The sequence below is a fragment of the Diospyros lotus genome, chromosome 8, assembly GCF_014633365.1.
Source record: "Diospyros lotus cultivar Yz01 chromosome 8, ASM1463336v1, whole genome shotgun sequence".
Taxonomy (NCBI): Eukaryota; Viridiplantae; Streptophyta; class Magnoliopsida; order Ericales; family Ebenaceae; genus Diospyros; species Diospyros lotus.
In genome coordinates, this window is record NC_068345.1 from 27,545,696 (window position 1) to 27,566,742 (window position 21,047).

The window sequence follows — 21,047 nt, forward strand, 5'->3', positions numbered from 1 at the left end:
AGAGGGAGATAGGAAGGCGAGGGAGGAGAAGAGGGGAGAAAGGGAAAAGAAATAATAATCCTTTTAATATAAGGGGAAAATAATAATTTTACTTGGATTGTGTTACTACAACAGTGAAGTGAAGATGCATGTTATTTTAAAAATATAAAAATTTTACATAATTAATTCATTCCAAACGGCGTGTTGGTTGGCACCAGGCAGAGCAGAGCTCGGTGATCAAAAGGGAGGTATTCTGGCTAGACAATACTGGGAAAGGCATGAGCAATCAATCGCCGGACTCTCTCCGGCCAACTGAAACCCTAGAAATCGAGAACGGCCTATCTCTGGTCCCACGCGTGAAGCTCCTACTCACCGTCCACCGCGCCGACCACTCCGTCAAGCCCGTCGACGAATGGCAGCTCAAGCGCTCCCTCATCGACTTCCTCCGGTCATCCTTCTCCGTCAAAGCACCCGAGGATGACATCCAAGTCCGCAGCTTCAAGGACCTCAAGAAACGTAAGCGCGATCTTCCCGTCGCTCACGGCGCTCTCTTCGTCCGCGACCTAGGGTTTCTGTCGAAGCGTTCGAACGCCGAAGTGAATGAGGATGTCAAGGAGTCGGAGAGGAAGTTTCAGGAGTGGAGGAGGTCGGTTGTTGATAAGATGGATGGAATTGAGTTGAATCTTGAAGGTGTTAAGTTTAGGCTGACCGTTGAGCTGCCGGCGTGTGATGATTTTGAGGGAACGAGGAAAGAGTGGGAAGAGCTCTATGCATTTGGCGATCGAGGTCTGTGATTGGTTCTAAGCTAACTGCTAACCGTAGATTTCTTTATGTATATATTGGAGCTAACTATCGAATTGTGATTATATAGTGTATGGGGATGCATGAACAACTACTGACTAACTTAATTAGTATCGAGAAGAATATAAGAGTAACATGAGCAATTCATTAGGAGGCAAATGATATGGGATAGTTTTTGTTACCTGCCGATACCGATTGTTTTTGTTAGCAGCAGTACCAGCAATAACTTGCAGGTCCATCTGTTGTTTTGCTTGTAGGGTATTCAAGGTCTGCAAGGCAGCAGCCTGATACCATTGTGCTGAGAGGCGTTCCATCGCGGTGGTTTGCCGAGCCTCGAGTTTCGTCCAAGCCTTCCATGCTGGTCACTCATACCATTTTTTCTGCATTTGGGAAGATAAGGTGTGAGTAAGCAGAATGGTTTCTGATAGTTAGAAATGCTTCTGATGCTTTGCTCATTCAGTTTATTCTGTTGAAGTTCACTAGTTGGATTGTTGCTGATTATTGCTTCATGTATAGTCTGATGTTGACTTATGCTTCTCTGCATGATATTTGTTGTGTACCTAGGGTTTTGATAGGAAATTGGAAGAATGAGGGGGAAATTTAGCAGAAGAGTAGGGAGAATCAAAAGAACAAGAAGTGAGGGAGGGAAAGCTCAAGAGAGAGAGGGAGAGAATTTGGAGGAGGGAAATCAGAAATATTTCAAATGTATTCATTCACGTCCATGAATTATGCTGGATCAGTCTTATATACTGATCCAGATAGATAGCAGTGATTTGGCGCCAATAGGGCTGCCAAATAGGTACAACTGCGAGCTACTTCTAAGTACAACTGATTCAATCCAAGTTACAACAGATTCAAACAAAGGGAATATATCTATTATCTATTACTACTCTACCCTTGGGAACATGACAATTTCCCCCTCCTTGAGAGAGTTCTTGTCTCCAAGAACTTCAACAATTTGCCACTGCTCTTATCCAATACCATCTTTCTTTATTTGTTTTATTCCACATCCTTTATTTCTCTTTCTAGGCATCTTCTTCTTTATTCTTAGGTTCTCAAGATCAATTCCAGGCATAAGTTGTCCCATAACTTCAATAGAAGAAACCTTATCGAGTTCAATCCCAATACAACCACCTCCTGCAATAGCTATCCAATCAGGATTGGTATCCACTTTAAGAACATGATCAACTACTCTTGGATTGACATAGTTAGCAGCTGGAACTTGGAGTCTAGAGGAAGGACTAATTGTGACCGTGACTTTCTTTAATAATTCATCACTGTCTAATACAAGTAAAGATGGCAGACTTGCATCCATAACTGCAATTATTGTATTCCCAACAAACCAACTGCCATTCTCTATTGCAAAAATGTCAACAATATCCTAGAAATGCAGCAATGGAGAATTGTAGACTTGTCTTGGACACTCAGACAAAGGCTGTCTATGAGCATTAGAACTAGGAGCTACTGCGACTCTAGTCCTAGCCATCGGTTCATCCTTTAATACAGTAGACAGAAACTTGGATTTGCCAGCTGGAGTAAGAACCAACAAAGTAGCGGGAGTTTTGTTCTGTACAACAAAACTTTTGACTTCTTCAGCTATCTCCCTTAGCTTTGCTCCAGCTACCAACTGTCCTCGAAATTCCTTACCCAATCCACACACCTTCACAACATTAGAAGATATTTTAGCTGAGAATATATCTCCAATCAGACCATTTCCAGTGATAGTAAGGGACTCAATTTTCTTTGCCAACCAAGAGTCGGTTTGACACTGTAGCTCACCAATTGGAATTTGAACAAATACAACACCAGGAAACTCTTCCTCCCGAGCTGTTTCTTGCTCACCGCCGTACACCCAAGATTTATCTTCCATAATTTTCTCCTCCAATGGTGTTCCCATGTCCATTCCTGCAACACAGTCACATTGTTTAGGATCAACAAGATTTCCTCTTGCTATTGCTGTCTTCACTTTATTGTTGCATTTTTTAACCAAAAATAAGGAATCCTCAGCATTATTCGGAATCAAAGGCAATGGAACAGTGTCCTTAAGAACTCTAATATCAATTCCATTTCTCACAAAATTCTGACCCGAGACACCATCCAATCTTTTAGTCCATGCACTATTCACCAGGGGTAATGTTTTGGCCTTGGTTACCTCCGCCACTTCATCCAATACTCTCCCATTTTCCTCTTGCAACCCTTCAGTAGGTGCATCTTGAGGGATTATTTCTTCTTCTAACTTCTCAATCACTGCAGCCAAATTCATCTCAAAATTGCGGGCTTCAAAAGTTGATTGAGCTTGTGTCTCTTTGAAAAAAATAGGATGAATGTCAGATCCCAAAGATCCAGATGTGTTTATTCCCCAGTCCAGAACGTCTCTGTTATCTCCTTTCATTCCTGTCGCTTGATTGACTACATCAATCATCTCTTGTTCTGGACTTATGAGAATATCATCTATAGCATCTCCCCTCGACTTATGGAAGAATTTAGCTGGGATATTGAATTGATACTCCTTAGATAGCATTATGAAAAACTCCTGCATCTCCTCACGTATCGCAAGGGCTATTTCCTTGCGCATTTGACTGGACTTATTATCAAGTCTCCTTTCCCATGTCTCTTGATTTTGTCTAAACTCATGATTTTTGTTGTAACCCATTGAAACAACAACATTCTTCTGCTGCAATTGAGACCCAATTGTTTCACACGTGCATTGTTAGCCATGGCAGAAATCTCACGAGCAAGACAAGTCGAAGACCAAGGAGCATACGCTCTGTACATAGTGAATCCAACACCTTCCATGACCTAATCGGCTTTGCTTCTTGTGACCGATCTATCTTAGCACCTGATTCGCCTTTGGATCAGCTTCACTAATCCCTGTAGTGACCGTGAATCAACTGCTCAAATTCAACTTCCCAGCCGAGAGTCACTTCTCCCCTTCAATTATGATTAGTCTCAATTTCAACAACTGAGACCAATCGAACTCGTTGGAATGCTTTGCTTCGTCTTCTAAACGCACATTGCAACAACCTTGGAAAGCAACTGCGAATCAACCTGCTCTTCCACTTCATCGCAGTTGCCTAGGTAATAGATTCGAGTCCACCTCCTGGCTCGCCTGTTGCAAAAGTCTCCCATACTCACCTCAAATGCAATTCAATAGTCGAGGAGCACTTGCTCTTCTTCGCCTTTCCAATTGGAATAAAGTTAACCAGATTTCAAAGCCAAAATCTACCTCTCGTTTCCCCTTACTCACGACCTAGAATTCGATTAGAATCATCGTCTGTGGAATTCTCTTCACTGATTCATTGCTATGAGTCGTCGGACTTCTAATTGGAATCTCCTGAATCACCGCTCAATCAGTTTTGATAATGGCTGAGGTTTCCCTCTTGAACCACGATTGCAGTAGCTCGAAAACAACAACGAATCAAAATGACCTTCTGCATTTCCTCCACAATTTGAACTGGAAGCCTAGAGTACATCTTGTGAGTTCGATCAGTTCTGTTGTAGCCTCCAGAAAATCGATTGACTCCAAAACAACTGCTATGCTTCGCCTAATTGAGAATTGATCTCTTCTCAAGTCAGCAACCTTGAATCCGTTTCACTGAAATGATGTCACCACCCTTCCACTTTGAGCAGCAAATGGCTTGCTCTCTCAGTTACGATGGGTCTTGGATTCCTTCAGAATTGAATCGAAACAACTACTAGAGATTACCTCGATTAAATTCATAGAGAGTTGTCGTCTCTATTACAATCTTCCGAGAATTTAATTGACTCTGTTGAATTAGTTGCACTAATTCGATAGAATCTCCTAGGCTGCTCGCTTCCCTTGATCGAACAACACTTCCTAGATTTCTCAAGCCGGAAGCCAATCCTCCTACTTCACCTTCGAAATTCGTGCAACACAACTGATTCAACCTGTCACCTCCTTTGTCACGATCGGAGTTGAAAAATCAGTAGCTTGATACTGTCCTTCAAAGTCGCCTTCAAAAGTCAGACAATACTCTGAATTTCACAACCCCGAGTCAATCACTAGCTTCGTCTTCAAGACACGGACTTGGATCTGCCAGAACCACTGAAATCTGCACTCTATCGCTTTCGCTAAGAGTCATCTGAACTTCACCTGCTGCTATCGGTTTCCGTAATCACCTTCAGATTTCGAGAATCAACTACATCGGACAACAACCGTTGATATCCATTGGAAATTAATCAATGAAGAAAATTGTTGAGGAACGATGGCTCTGATACCAAATTGTCGTGTACTTAGGGTTTACCTAAGGTTTTGATAGGAAATTGGAAGAATGAGGGGAAAATTTAGCAGAAGTGTAGGGAGAATCAGAAGAACGGGAAGTGAGGGAAAGATCAAGAGAGAGAGGGAGAGAATTTGGTGGAGGGAAATCAAAAATATTTCAAATGTATTCATTCATGCCCATGAATGATCAGTCTTATATACTGATCCAGATAGCAGTGATTTGACGCCAATAGGGCTGCCAAATATTCGAATCAAGTATAACTGATTTAATCCAACTGCAAGCTACTTCTAGGTACAACTGATTTAATCCATACTACAAAAGTTACAAACAAAAGAAATACATCTATTATCTATTACTACTCTACCCTTGGGAACATGACAATATTCTCCTCGATCATATTGAAATTTCATAATCTAGACGAACTTCAGTGTTTCAACAGAAATGTGCTACTGTTTCCTGGAAATTGCTCATGAACTATGCCTGCATTTGTGCTGATTTACTTGATTTAAGAATTCAAGTTGCTGAAATACTATTTCAGCAATGATTGTTTGACTAAATGAGACAAAAATTGAGCCTGTTCACTGATAAGTTAACAGCTGTTTTTCCAGCTGAAAGTATAACCTTTTGTTTTTGTTTTATTTATTTCAGAAATTATTTCCTTGGTGTATTATTGTGCACTGCAAGATTTTGTTAAGAAAGAAACCAAAGCCTAGAACCAACCTTCACACGCCTGACTCCCTTTTTCTTCAGGAAGTGCATGTTGCAGAAAAGGGCTTTGGTGGGTTTTTTTTATTTTCTGGGGGGGGTGGGTGGGTGGGTTTCTTTATGGAGATCTAGCAATCCATCTTTGACCTGTTTGTCCTTTCTGATTTTTATCCATGAAACGCTAACCTTTGATTTTCAAACTTGAAGTTAGTTTATTTGCTCTCCCGACAGACAGTTAATCTATCTTTTGTTTGTTGCCTAGAAAATTCTGGTAGATAGCATATGCTCCTCTTTTGCTCCTCTTTTATTGTTATTATTATTATGGCCCAAGCCCAGTGTAGTCAGGGGTGAGAGAGGTGCTCTGGTGACCCAAGACATGGAAGTACCTCAAGAGTTTCCAGGTGAGGCTCCTTCACCTGGTCTCCACCTAGGTGAGTGTGGCAAGTGTCACAGGCACTTGCCTAGGAAGCCTGCACAGAGCAGTCTAAGTTTCTTTCTGTTTATCCCATGTTTCTCAATTTTCTGGCCACCATCAAGTAGATTTGAGTGAGGTGAGGTCGAGAGCAGCTGGAGGTTAATTAGCTATGATGGGTCATAGGAACCCTTGATGTGTGACAGCTTGTGGTTGACCCTTTTGGCTACTGCTCTTCACCGGGAGGGTGGTTTGTGACAGGCGATCCTCTGTTGGCCATCCTTCTCTATTCTCCCTCTGGAATCTAGCCAGATCTGCTGTGGGTTTTCCCAAACTGTCAAATGTAGCTTTTGTTTTTTTGTGGAATTTCAAATGAAGTTTTTGTCTCACTTTTGCGTTTTTGTGTTATTGCTTTATATTTTGTATATTTGTTGCTGAAATAGAGTTGAATGTAATATTGAATGTTTTTTGCTGCTTAAATTAGTTTTTGAATATTGAATATTGTTTGTTGGTTATGTTGTTTGCTAATTAAGAATATTGAATAGGGATAATTATACTGACCTCCCCCAAGGTTAGGTAAAATTACACGGAACACCCATGTGTTTCTGGAAATTACAACCTCCTCTCTTGACTTTTGAAAACATGTCACACTTTGCCCCCCTGTCATTTGTTAACATGGTTAATTTTTAGAAAATAACATTGCTGGAAATATGCTTAAATCAAGGGAGATTTGACTTTGATCCTAGAATATTCTAGGATTTATGTTTTATGTAAATATAGTAAGTAAAAGATGTAAATTAGGATGCTGTCTATATTTAGTTTATTTCTTTCCTTCTTTGTTCATAATCCTTTCTTTAAAAGAGGATGTTGTTCTTACTTTATTTGAATCAATCAAGCTATATTATCCTTGATTAGTTCTAAGATGGTATCAGAGCCTCAGATTAAATCTCAGCCATCCATTACCTAGGCCCTTTGCCTTTCGCCATACCTTGCGACTTCGAAGCTTCTCTATTGGCCGCTAAAGCTTGGAGCTGGCCACTTTTAGTCAATTGATCGCGACCACCCAGATCGCCTAGCCGTCACTGCTCTCGGGTCTACTGGTCGCTGCTACCCAAGGTCATCTTCTCTCCATTGTCAACCTCCAAGATCGTTTCTACCTCCTGCGAGTGGAAGTTCTCTTTGGGCAATATCGTTTCAACCCCCAGATCGTTTCAGGAAGGAGACGCCCACTTCGATTGGGTCTGTTGGGTTTGCTTTAGCCACCGATTGCTTGCGGCCTCTCCGCCTTGACCGCCTACTACTTGCTTCAGCCACCCACCGATTGCTTGCGGTCTCTCTGCCTTAGCCACATACTGCCTTGGCCATCGTCCAGATCTTGGTAACCCTATTGTTCCTTCTTGTCTTTTTTTCCACTCCCAAGTGATAAGCTATGTTGGAAGTTACTTATGAAACTACCCTAAACCCTACTGCTACCATCCAAACAAAAATTCCAGCAACCCAACCAAACCATTCTAGCACCCATTCTGTCCAAATCACCACCATTCGTTTAAATGGTGATAATTTTCTTCGCTGGTCTCAATCTGTCCGGATGTATATCCGCGGGCAAGGAAAAATTGGCTACATCACGGGAGACAAGAAGGAACCTACAATGGATGACCCAGCACATTCCATTTGGGATGCTGAAAATTCTATGGTTGTGACTTGGCTGGTCAATTCTATGGATGAAGATATTAGTAAAAAGGGGGAGAAGAAGCAATGCATCCATGTTATTCACGATATCTCGCTTTGTAAGTAATTAGTTCAAATATTGTGACTTCTCAGTGTTTTGATTCCATGCTCTTTCATGTAATCTACTGCTTATGTGCTCAAATGTTGAAGGTTTATTTAAAACATGATAGTCAATATATTTTATGCTTTGAAATTATTTCCAAAGCATTTGATTGAAGGTGAATATAAATTACATCATTAAGGGGGAGATAAATCATTAAGTCATATTTTTTAAGGTTTTTTATCATCATTAAAAAGGGAGAGATTGTTGAGCCAACTTCGTATTTTCATATAATTGATAAATTTTGATGATTAACAAAAACTCATATTGCTCATATAAAACAATGCCCCCCAAATTATCTTATAAATTATTTTATGTTGCAAAAATGCCTTTGTGAATGTTATTATTATTTAGAATATTTTTGGAATAATTTTCGAAAAGGTTTAAATAATTTCCTATGTCTTGAAGCATAAAATAGCTTTTTGTGTTGATTGAGTTGACTTGTCCGAAGGCATATTTCAGCCCAAGTCGACTCGACCAAGAAGGTGTTTTTCGTGTGTTTGTTGCTCGGTCAGCTAAGTCGACTCAACTTTCAGCCGAGTCGACTCGAGCACCAACCGAGTCGACTCGAGTTCTATACGAGTTGACTTGAGGTGTAGCTAAGTCGACTCGACGGGTTCAACGGACATATTTTTGGAATATCTTTTGCAGGTCGTTCTCTTCTCATATTTAAGCTCTTATTCCACGACTAGAAGAATGCTAATGCAATTTTTAGCTCTCACAGCATACAAAAAGGTCTCTCAACGCGTTCTTGCAAAATCCAAATACCCAACGGCTTCCGAGTGTATTGATTTTTCTTCAACAAGTCGCCAAAGCAACAGTAGTTCATTTGTTACCTTTCGGTCATCAGATCGAGGGTATATTATTCTTTTTATTACTTTGTGTTATCGTGCTTTCATTGTTTATATTCAATCCAAGTGTGGACAAGTTCAATTCTTTGTAACTCTTAAATGTTTTTTGTGGATTGTAGTGGTTGCCTAAAACCCTTTTGAATCTAGGTGTGTATGTGGCTTTAGTTTTCAAGGTGAATTAGTGTGGAAACCTTGGTGTTTGATTTAGTGAAACCTCAAGGGTGGTTAAGACTTTGAGAGAGTGGATTAGGTGTGTAAAGACACCGAACCACTATATACCGTCGTGTTCTCCATCGTTCATTCTTTATTCTATTTGTTATTGCAGTGGGTATGATATCTTGAAATCAATAATCATAGTATTTGTTTGGATTCACATAAATAAATTTTTAAGAGCACTCAATTCAACCCCCCCTCCTGAGTGGCCATACCCTAAGGGACCAATAGGTGGTCAGGAAATACAACTGGATCTAATTAGATCAGTTTTCCCATGCCCAAAATGGAAATCCCCTTATTCGATGGCCATAACCTAAGGTGGTGGGTGAGGCGATGTGAAAGGATATTCAGCCTTTTCAATGTGGCTGAACAGCAAAAGGTGACCCTAGCATTTGCCTACTTGAATGATGCGGGAGACGCATGGTACGAAGGATGGGGTGGAGTGAAGGAGTGTTCACGAGGAAAGTTCGTGGAGGATCTCTATGATCGATATGGGGAAAGAGGAATGTTGGATATGGTCGAGGAGTTCAACAAATTGAGGTAGGAGGGGACAGTACATGCCTTCAACAGAAGTTTGAGGAGTTGAAGGCCCTAATGTTAATCTCAAACCCCACCCTTACTGAAGGATACTTCATATCAAGCTTCATTAGTGGCTTGAACGAAGAATTACGTTCTACAATCAAAATGTTTCAGCCTAGGACAATCCAATGTATTGTAGAAAGTGCGTGATTACAGGAAATGATTGTGGAAGCCCTTATGAAGAAACACCAGCCCCTAATCAAAATTCATCCCGCGAACAATTCGCAATTGGAGGGAAATCCAAATCATAGGGTTTATACTAACCCTAATGCAGCTAAGTCTCTTATGATAGAACAAAGGAGACAGGCAAGGCTGTGCTACAGGTGTGGAGAACATTTTAGCCCAGGTCATAGGTGCAGGAACGGTTATTATATATAGAAGTGCTGCCGTGCTGGAGGATGGAAAAGGAGGAGAACAAGAGCAAGTAGGGGTTGGGTGAAGAAACGGGACCCATTGCAGCAAGTTCTTGGGGACAAGAACTCTCTCTAAGGGGGGAAAATTGTCATTACCCAAGGACATAATAGTAATTAGATAATAAGTAGATAATAAATGAATTTTCTTTTAGTTGTATTGAGGAATTCCTATTTAGTTGTATGGTAGTTGTAGTGAGTTTAATTGCCTTCAACTGGACTGATTTGAATATTTGGCAGCCCTATTGGCGTCAAACGACTACTAGATTAGTATATAAGGCTGATCCAATCTCTCATGCAAGATATAGAAGAATATTTTGAATGAAATCTGATTTCTCTCTCTCTCAATTTCCCTTTTTTTCTCTTGGTTCTTCCTAATCTCCCTCCCTGTTCCGTTCTTCCCTAATTCTCTCCCATTTCTTCCGATCTAACTCCCCCAATTTCTTCCAATTACCTTTTAAACCTGTCATGAACCCTAGGTCCATGACAAGTATCTGTAGGATCTGATATTGATTGGTTCAATATTTGGTTGAAGGTGTATAGAGTGGTCCAATGGTCTCTCGGGTGGAAGAGACTTAGGCTCTACAAAAAGGTCCTGATATTCAACCAGTAATAGATCAAGTAGGGTTAGTTCATGTACCTGCCATGAAGCTTGAGCCTGTTCGTGGCTAGTTATTGAGCTTTTCCCTTCTAATTCTCCATAGGTTTCCCATGCCTCCCTGGTTTTAGTTGAGAATAATTGTGCCACTTGGGACATTTTCTTCCATAACAGCTGCCACAGCCTCTTTCCTTTAATCAATTTGCTAGTCCCCATCTCCATATTTCCTTGGAGAACCACCCTCTTTCCCTCTCTTTCAAGGGACACTTCCATCTTATTAATCAAAATTGATTGGACTCATTCCCTTCATCCAATCCACCCCTAGCACTGTGACATCCCCCAAGTTTCAGGAGCCTTAAATCAGCTTCAAAGAGTTCTCCCTACGTTTCCCAACAAAATCCCAAACAAGCGGACTTACTTATCACCTTGTTCCTATTAGCCACAATCACTGATAGTGGCTGAGCATTCGACAATTGACACTTCATCTTCTTAGCAGTCCTCTCATCAATGAAACTATGAGTACTCCCACTGTTAATCAAAACCATCAAGGTGCTTTCTTGTATCCTACCTTCCACCTTAATTATCTTGTTACTAGCCATTCCCTCGATGGCATGTAATGATATTGCCCCATTGTCTTCTTCCCCCAATTCTTCCACTATTGCTAGGTCTTCTTCTTCATCCTCCTTTTCTCCTTCTAACAACAGTAATTGCTTTTTACTGATGCCCTGGTGAGTATTTATCACCACATTTAAAACACAACCCCACTTGTCTCCTCTATTCATTGAGCTTGTCTCTTGGCTATAAGACTTGGGTAGATGATAGGGCTACTTGATATCTAACTCTTGCTTTGGCCCTCAGTGGTTCCCTCCTTTGTTAACCTCCCACCATATTGTATTAACCCTTGAGTTCCTCCCATACTATACCCCCTTTGTTTTCTCATCAGTGCCTTAATTGTTAATTCCTGCAAAGAGGCCCCCTCTGCTACCTCTTGCACTATTTTTGGTTTCAACATCTTCACAGCTGATCTTAGCTCATCACTCAATTCCCCCCCAAAACTCGATATAAAATACTCCTCTGTCATGTAAGGGTTTATACTCAACATCAGAGACTTCAACTCCTCGAATTTGATTTGATATTCCAGCACTGTTCCCTCCTGTCTCAATCGATTAAACTCCTTTACTATGTCCATCATGCCTCTTTCACCAAACATCTCACACAACCTCTTAGTAAAATCATCCCAATTATAAGCATCTTTAACTTTAGACTACCCTTGAAACCACAGATCACGAACATCATTATGATAGGTCGATGCCAAGGCCACTTTGATTCTCATCTCAGCCACCTGGTGGATCCCAAACAATTATTCACATCGCCTGATCCACCATTGAGGTTTCTGTCCCTTGAATATAGGCAATTCAAGTTTCGATATCGGGAAACTAGATTGGTGTGGAAGAGTTGGAATCTCCTGCCTCCTTTCCAACACATTCTCTCCCATCGTAGCCAGATCTACTTTGAACTCCGATGATTCGACATTTCGGTAGCTGGTTCCAATTCCCAGTAGAATTGGTTCCAACTGATCCTTAGGAGGGAAATCAAGTTAGATTCTTACTTGATGATGTTGACCGGAGAACATAAGCATGAATTGTTGTAGTTGATCGCGCAACAAATTGCCTTGCTCTTGCATCTCCTTCCTTTTGTGATCGCACGTATCTCCACATAGCTTCTTCACAATTGCCTCCAACTTTCGATCTAGGTTGAGAACATCTTTATGTTATTTTAAATTTGTAAATAAGGTTATTGGACCAAGCAGCTAATTTTGAGATATATGCTTCCTCCCATATTTGGGTTGAAGCAAATCCTTATATTAACAGAATAAAAATAAAAAAATATGAAAATGCATCCCAACCCATATATGAGAAGATCTTAAATAATATTAACAAAAATCTAAATAGACAATGTGTCAAGTCTAGATCTAAGTGAAGGATCATTACGAGGATACATAGCATGCAACGGAAGCGTTTTTTAAATAAAACTTTTCTCGTATCGATTAGAATCTAGGAAACTTACTTTTCCTACGGATTACCGGACGGAATGAAGCGACAGGCGGAGGATTGGCGGGAGCTTCTTCTCGTGGTGGAGATGACGGCTGTCCTGCAATCCTTCGACTCCTTCGCATCAGAACTTGAAGACTCTCTTTCGATCTTCTGAAGTATGACTCGAACTCGTGGCCTCTCTTTCGGTGAAGAAGAGTAAAAAATCGACTTGGATGAAAAACAACCAAGGAGAGAATATATAGGGAGAACCCTAGGGTTAAAAACCCTAGTGGGCCAAACCCTAATGGGCCAAGTCCATTTAATTAATTTTCTAATTGGGTTAGCCCAATTAATTAATTAAAAAACTAATGAACTATTATTTTTATTCTAGCCCAATTAATTATGGACCATTCTGAATAAAATAATTCTCTCTCAATGTAATTCACCCAACAAGCCAAATGTATTAAATAATACATGAGTTATATCGAGCTACCCCGGGGACCAAAAGACAAATTATTCACGGCTACTAAAATGACCAAAATATCCCTGCTACCTAGTAGCTATATTTTGTCATTCTAAGTGTTCCAACTATCACCATATGGTAACACTGACCCCACGAATAATTTTGCATATGCAACGTCTTTGACCTACTAGTGTAATGACGAAAATACCCCTCTGCGTAACACCCATCATTTAGAAAGGAATAATGTACTAACACCTCTCTAAATGATTTCTACCATCCTTAGATCACTAGTCCAATAATCCGTGACTACTCGAATGTATTTGATTATCACTGGGAGCTACCCAGAAGCACACATTCTTAAGTCACGTTCCCAGGGCCCTGGATTATTTGATTATTCTTGGACAATCACAAGGGGGTGAATCACAGAAACTATCTTGTATTAGTCTGTCTTAGCTAATTAGAAACCATACTCCCAACTCAAAAGGTTATTGATCTTTGATAGACCTCACCTACAGTGAATCTAAGAATATAGCTCTAGGTTCACTAGACCACCAACTAATACTCAAGTATTAGAGTACTCGTCCACGTAGTAGCAGTGATAGACTAGCTCCATGATAATTAGTACTTTGTCATTAGCTTCTACCACAGGTCCACTCTACGCATTCCAAATGCGCTTGTACAATTAGAGTAAACGGACTGTTTACTGGCTAAGGCAAGCCATCCTCCATTAGGATCTATTGTACAATGATCTTATCATGATAGAATGCCCAGTTCTATCAAAAGATCAAGAGTAATATTTTCTTGCTTATTAAGTACCCATGATTCATGCCTAACTATGAAGAACGACCCATCACACGAATCACTTACTTAATAGCATGAACACTTTTCTAACAATTAAATGCAAATAATATATGTGCCACAAACTGACTAAAAGAAACATCATTACCATAAATTAAACAAAATGTGTCTTTAGGGCATACATTTCCAACACTAAGGAGCAAGTGAAAAAAAGGATGGAAAAAAAAAAGATTCAACCCTATATCTATATATTTGACATTGATCTGTATCTTCCTAGAGCATATCAGAAGTACCAAAATCAAAAAATATTTTTATTGCCTTGCGGCAATTGTCTCTGCTGAAGAGGTGGCTGAGGATGATGTGTGGTCAACGATTAGAATCATGACAATATTTACAGGTGTGGAACAAGGGAGGAATCTCTGAAGGTAATGGATGGGGAGAAGGTTATGAGCTACAGGATAATTGAAGAATAGAAAGCTTTGAGTTGTGGCTTGCGAGGGTCAGGGGGATGTTTTGCTGTTGGAGGAAGGCTTTAAAACTCTCAACAGAAGAATGCATCCTATATATCTTGTGAGATTTATCTTTATGTCTTGGCTTATGTCATTAGTTAGCTTATGTCATGGCTTATGTAATGACTCATTTAGTATTAGTATATATAGGTGTGCAATCTATTGTTTGAGTGGGGAATTTATTTCCTCCAATTAGGGTTTCTCTCTCTCAGGTTCTTTGATTCAGCATGGTATCAGAGCCACTATCCAAACCCTAGTTGCAATTGCGGACTGCTCATTGTCTCACCGTTGCTTTCGCCACGTTGCTGCAATTGGCCACTGCCAGCAGTCGTTAGCAATGCCTGCCACTCGCCCGACTCGCGGCCTCCGCCATCACTTGACTGTCGTGGCCTGCGCCTTCGCCAGGTCGCGGCTCCTAGATCTCGCTGTTGGCCTCTTAGATCTTGCCGCTGCCGTCACTGCCACCAACCATCACCATCAGATCTCGCATCGACTTCTCAGATCTAGCCCGCACTAGTGAGTCCTTTTATCTTCCGCGGCATCGTGCCTTGCCGCCTGCTGCTGCTTCTTCCTTCTTCGGTCTGTTACCGATCTCCGACAATCACATTCATTCTCTAGCTGTTGTAGCTGAAGTCGTTGCCACCATCAACAACTGTAGCTGTCGAGCACTGCTGCCTTTAGCCAGTAGCCTTCATATCTGCCGTTGGTCGTCGCGTGCTCGCCTTGCAGCCACCTCGCCGACCAACGCCACTACCGCTGACCACACTATCCGTTGATGACGCCTCCAAATCTGCAACCCCCAATTGTCGCCGTCGACGCCATTACTGTCGGCCACCATCGCAACCCTTGTTTCACTTTGCAGTCATCGTCGGTCGCCTTTGGTTCTTGCGCGACTATCACCGACCGCCACGACCATCGTCGACTTTGCTTCGCCATCTATCGTCCGTTGCCTTGTTGCGTCTCTGATCTTTGCTGGCTGCCTCATCCTCATCGACCATCTGTCTTTCGTCACCGTCAATCGCGGCCCATCCTACTCTTGCTTAGCCATTAAAGTAGCAACCAAGCTTGCTGCCCAAATCTTGGTTCATCTCACCCATATCTCAATTTGGATCAGGTCCGGCCCAATTAATCCCCCAGATCCGGTCAGATCTGGCTGTCAGACCTAAGATCCGGCCATCATTTCTTAGATCTAATCATTAATTTGTCATCTTCGGACGCCATTCCCTCAAATTCGGCCATCTTCTTCCTAGCTGGCCCAGATCTTGCTCCAACGCTGGTATCTCAGATCTGGTTTCAAATCTTGTCATCTGCTCGCAACCCCTCGTTGTCGATTTGTTTCTCTGACGCCATTGTCGGCCCATTCTTTCGATCGCTGGGCCACCTCTTCTCTGTCGGCGTCCTCTCCTTGGTCGATTGACAATCTCTTTTCAACGTCAAAGCATCGCCATCATTGGTGTGACCTTAGATCTCGTGCTTGTTTCTCCTTCCAGTGCGACTCTCAGATCGACGTTCTCTTAAATCTCACGGCCTCTTCTCTTGATCTTGTGCATCGCATAGATCTCGCATCGCTGATCTGCCGTTGTCGCCGCCTCCTTCCTTGCGGCCATCTTCTACAGCAATGCCCTCATGCACCCTCGGATAAACGACATTTGTAAGAAGCTGGACACATATGTTCTAGCTTGTGGGGGAGTGAGATTTATCTTTATGTCATGGCTTATGTCATTAGGATTAGCTTATGTCATGACTCATTTAGTATTAGTTAGTATATATAGGTATACAATCTATTCTTTGAGTGAGGAATTTATTTCCTCCAACTAGGGTTTCCCTCTCTCAAGTTCTCTTATTCAACATATCTTTTGGAGCAATCTTGTAAATACGATCAATTCTGGGAAAAATTTTGTAACTTAAAGGAAAATGGATGCTAGCACGTCCTTAATGGGTTTTATTGCCTGACTTGATATTTTACAGGTTGGTACCTGAATAAGCCCAAACTGTTTTCACCCGATTAATAACCATAAATCTGCTGATTTTGGTTGGGTTGAGACAACCCATGCCTAGTTTACCATTTCTAGTTATCCCCAAATGGTTCTCTCATTTGTCTAGAATTCATGATTCTTTAATCTGCAATGAATTTGTGCTGGTTGTCAGCTATCTAATGCAGCTATCCTCCTTTATCATGGCTTGGGACTGATTGTAAATTATACCTTCAAGGGCACACTAGAGTGTCAAGGGAATTACTTAATCCGTAGGTGGAGTTCCCCATATGTATGCATTTGTTTTAGAAAATTCACGAGCTTTAAAAATCCAAAGTTCAATTTGAAGTTTCAACATTTTGCTGCTAATGTTTCCCAGTATTCAGGGCAGCATCTGCTGCGTATGCAATTATTTTTATCAGCTAATGCTTGTGAGTTTTCAGGACTTTAATATATTTATTTACAGCTTTTTATTCATTGCTGAAATTTTAATGTGTACTTTGTGATCATTGAGCAGCAATGCCCTATTTGTGTTCTTTGTTCAAACTGATACCCTCCCCATTGCTGCCATCTGATAATCTTCTCTCATTGGTGTGGCAAAATTATATGACCTGAATAAAAATCATCTTGTTGCTTATTCTCTAATTACTCTATAGGAACATTAATGTTGCTGAGGACAATGATCTGGCTAAGGATGCAGACGACGAGAGTGGAGACATAGTTTCAGGTCTCCACTGTAAGATTATTGTCCAGTTTGAGAAATACAGGGACTTCCATACTGCCATGAAAGTCCTTTGCAGCCGCTCATTGCAAAAGGTAGATATCTGATATTCTATTTTAAGTTTGAAATTGTTGTTGGAGTTATTCATGAAACTAGATAGAAAAGAGATGTATTTGAATTTAAATGAAACTTGGAGGAAGTGAAATTTCTCCTTGCTGATGTTAAAGTTGAGAATATTTTCATCAGTACCCATTGACTATCAAATGGGAGCTCTCTTTCATCACCTATGGCTATTGTTAAAATTAGATGAACCGACTGTTATTTGGGTGCTGATGTTAAAAACATACCCCAGCAATGGGATTGAATGATACGATGTAGGATTAGATTGCCTTAATCTTTTATGGAGGACTAGTTTGTATTTACTACTAGGAAAAAATAGGCTCAAATAGTCATCTGTTTTTTATTTTTCTTTTTCTTTTTATCTGTCAGATAGCTGAACTTTTTTAGTTTTATTTTTCTTTTTCTGTCAGATAGCTGAAATTTTTTATTTTTTAGTATGAACTGTCTTGGGTGAATTATGTCTTTACCTGTCTATACCGGCTGTTCTCTAATTTCTTCATACTGACGATCATCTATGGGCATGCTTGATTGAAACAAACTCGGAATTTAATTCCATTAAAATGATCAGCCTCTCTGGTAGCTTGGTCAAAAATGTAGCACAGAAGTTTTCTTCAAAATTCATTTTCAATGCCTAGCTTTTTATCATTTTCTGTTTGCTTGTCTAAGTTTTTATTGTTGAGACAATACTTTTGGATGCCAACAATGCTGCAGGAAGGGTCGCGTTTGAAGGCTGATTATGAAGTGAGATGGGACAAGGATGGCTTCTTCCGAAATGCTAGGAGTGAGACACAAGAAAAGCGTAGCCGGATGCCACCACTGGATTCTGGAAATTATAGAAGTGAAGCTCCCAGACGCCATGCTCACTTTTCTCGTTTCAGCCCCGACAATGTGCGTTCAAAAAGATTCAAGGTCACAAATCACTCTATTACGAATATAAATGTGTCTTTTTTTTTTTTTGGCTGGGTTATAAGTTTTGAGTTTTTCATTCATCCAAAATATGTCTTTTACTGGTAGAACTCAACTTTTTCACTTTTTTATATGCACTCACTCACTCACTCTGTGTTATAGGCTCTTCTGCCTTAAAGAAAGAAAAAAGGCATGCACACAAACACGCACCTCCTCTCGATAGGAGAAAAGGATTTGATCAAATATATTAGGCTGGATTAATGGGGTTACTAAATCCGGGCTCTTGATGCAGGAGTGAGAAGAGGAATGGAGTTGTCAAAAGGAGGGGAATTGAGCTGGAAAAGTTTTCCGGCTGAACCTTGCGTGGTAACAATTGAGAAACTTTACTGTCGTAAAGGCCCATTTGTTGTAGAAAAGTTGTTATTTTAAATAACTAATCAAATGTCAGATTATTCAATTAAAATTCAGGCTCCCCTTCTTTAAGCTGGCTCCCTCTCTTTTGATTTTTAGTAAAATGCAAGCTGATCCAGTAAACTCTTTTTCTTGCCTCTTTTCTTTTTTCGAGTGTGTCTTAGTCTCTCTACATTTTGACTCTGCTGTAATCTTGGCTTTGCCTATATTGTGTTTGTCTGTAGCTTTGTTTGACTAACCCGGGTGTTGACCTGCGGTTAAAATCTGCTCCAAGGCAGCGGATAAAGCAGCTTGTTAGGAAAAAATAAGTAAACTGTAAATAGAGATGGCAAAACGGGCGGCCCGGCTTGGCCCCCTTTTTTTTTTTTTTTTTGTATGCGCCAAGCTAAATTCGGTCCTATTTTTGAACAGGCTGTGTTGGCTTGATTTATATTAGAAACGGGGTTCAATAGTACCCATAGATCCTCTGGGCGAGATTATGATGCCAAATGGGTGGGTCCATGTAAATTTAAAAACATATATTTTTAAGAATGTATTTTATAATTATTTTAAAATAAAATAGTTACAAAATATAAATAAAAACAATTCAAACATTTTTATTTATTTATAAAAAATTAAATAAATTTTCAAGCATTCTGAGAGTAAATATTTTCCCAGATTTAAATTCTACATTATAAATCCCATAATTATTTATGTTTATTTTTATTTAGTAAATGATAATAAGTTAATTAAAGATCATTTTGAATTTAAAAATTAAAATTTTCAATACAAGTCAGTCTTATCTTTTGTTTGAATTTCTCTTAATTAAATTTGTAAATTTTATGATATAAAGTTTCAAATATTAATAAAATTAAAATTTAGTCTCATTCTCAAAATTGCAAAGTGATGTTTTTAAGCTCGTAAGTTAGATTCATGATTTTAAAAGTATAATTTAAATTAATTATAATACTATTAATAAGATTAGTAAGATGCTCTAATGAATAGTGACTAAATAAATAAATATTAAATATAATATTACTTTTAAAATTTAAATTATTGTAAATAATACTTGATTTATTAAATTATTTTGACTTTTGTAATCTTTTAAAAAAATTTCTTCAAATGGATCATGCCATGAGTTGACCAATGGGTGTCATGTTGGGCTAATGGTTTATGTTGGGTTGTGCCAAAATAATAGGGTCGTCTTAATCTAAATGGCAGATCATATACCTCTAACTTGATATAATTTTATATTTTCTAGTTAAATTAGTATAACTTAATCTTAAGTTAGTCTATTGGATGAGCGAGCAGTGAGTCAATACGACCTACTGACAACATGACTCGTTTGACACCTTTAATCATAAGTTTATTTAAAGTTTTGAAATTTTTTATACCACATGAATAAATCTAACTAACAACCTTTGAGGCTTGGCATATTTATCAAACCACCCCTCTGGTTTGATAAATTAATGGACTCCCCTATCATTCAAAAATCAGGTAAATAGATAATTTTACCCCTATGTTTTCCTCTCATCTCTTCTCTATATTCTCTCTCCCTTTTCTTTTCTCTCATCTTGAACAAATAAAAAATAAAAATTATTAGTAGCCGTCAACATTGGGGGTTCAAATTGAACCCTATATCAAGATAGATCCAACTATGGTTAAAATTCAACCAAATTGTTGCCTGTTGGGTTGAATCCCAACCATAGTTGGGTTCGAATCTTAGTAATATTGGGATATTGAGTTCCCCTATATAACCTAAAGATCCCAGAAAACCTAGTGATGGCTAGGTTTCAATCCCAGTCATCACAAAGAGAAAGAAACAAAATAAAAGAAAGGAGAAAGAATAAGGGAGAAGATGCATTGCCATCCGAGAGAATGAAGAGGTGCAAAGAGAGAATATATAGGAGAGATAAAGATGGAGAAAAAAAATGTAAATATAAGATTATTTTTGTGATTATTTTAAAATTTTAACTGTCATTAGTTAACATTAGTAGGGGTAATTGTTGATACAAATTTTAAAATTTACAGGAGATTCCTATGATTTTTCAAACTAAAAATGTGGTCTCTATTATTTGGCAAAACCTCAAAAGTGATTACTGTAAATTAATTACTCATAATCTAATTGTATGTTCCATTGGCATTAGAGAACATTATCAGCTATATGACTGAAAAATTTGTCAGATTATATACATAAATATAAACTAAGATATATTAAGGGTTGTTTGGTTATGGGGAATGAACTATAATTTTCCATATCTATTTTTTTTAAAAAAAATATAAATTAAGTTTTAGTTTTTAAATAAATTAAAAAATGCCTTCAAGTATTAGAAATAAATAAAACTAATTTTTAATCTAAAAAAGGAAATATATATTCAGAAACCTGATATATCTTAATTATTTTTTTTTTTTGTAATTTGTATTAGAGATAGAAACCAAGATGTATTGGAGAAGATTTTAAAAAACTATATTTTCTAAATCCCTAAACTAATAAAAAAAAAATCATTTTAGGTA

General features: G+C 39.2%; 1 protein-coding gene across 1 annotated transcript; it reads left to right on the forward strand.

Moving 5' to 3' along the window:
• Window positions 1-175: 175 nt before the first annotated feature.
• LOC127808226 (uncharacterized) lies at window positions 176-18,606 on the forward strand. The gene is made up of 5 exons (XM_052346664.1): window positions 176-765; window positions 1,038-1,179; window positions 17,053-17,212; window positions 17,949-18,146; window positions 18,436-18,606. The coding sequence occupies exons 1-5, from the start codon at window positions 258-260 to the stop codon at window positions 18,439-18,441; spliced, it is 1,014 nt and encodes a 337-aa protein (XP_052202624.1). The 5' UTR covers window positions 176-257; the 3' UTR covers window positions 18,442-18,606.
• Window positions 18,607-21,047: the final 2,441 nt, after the last annotated feature.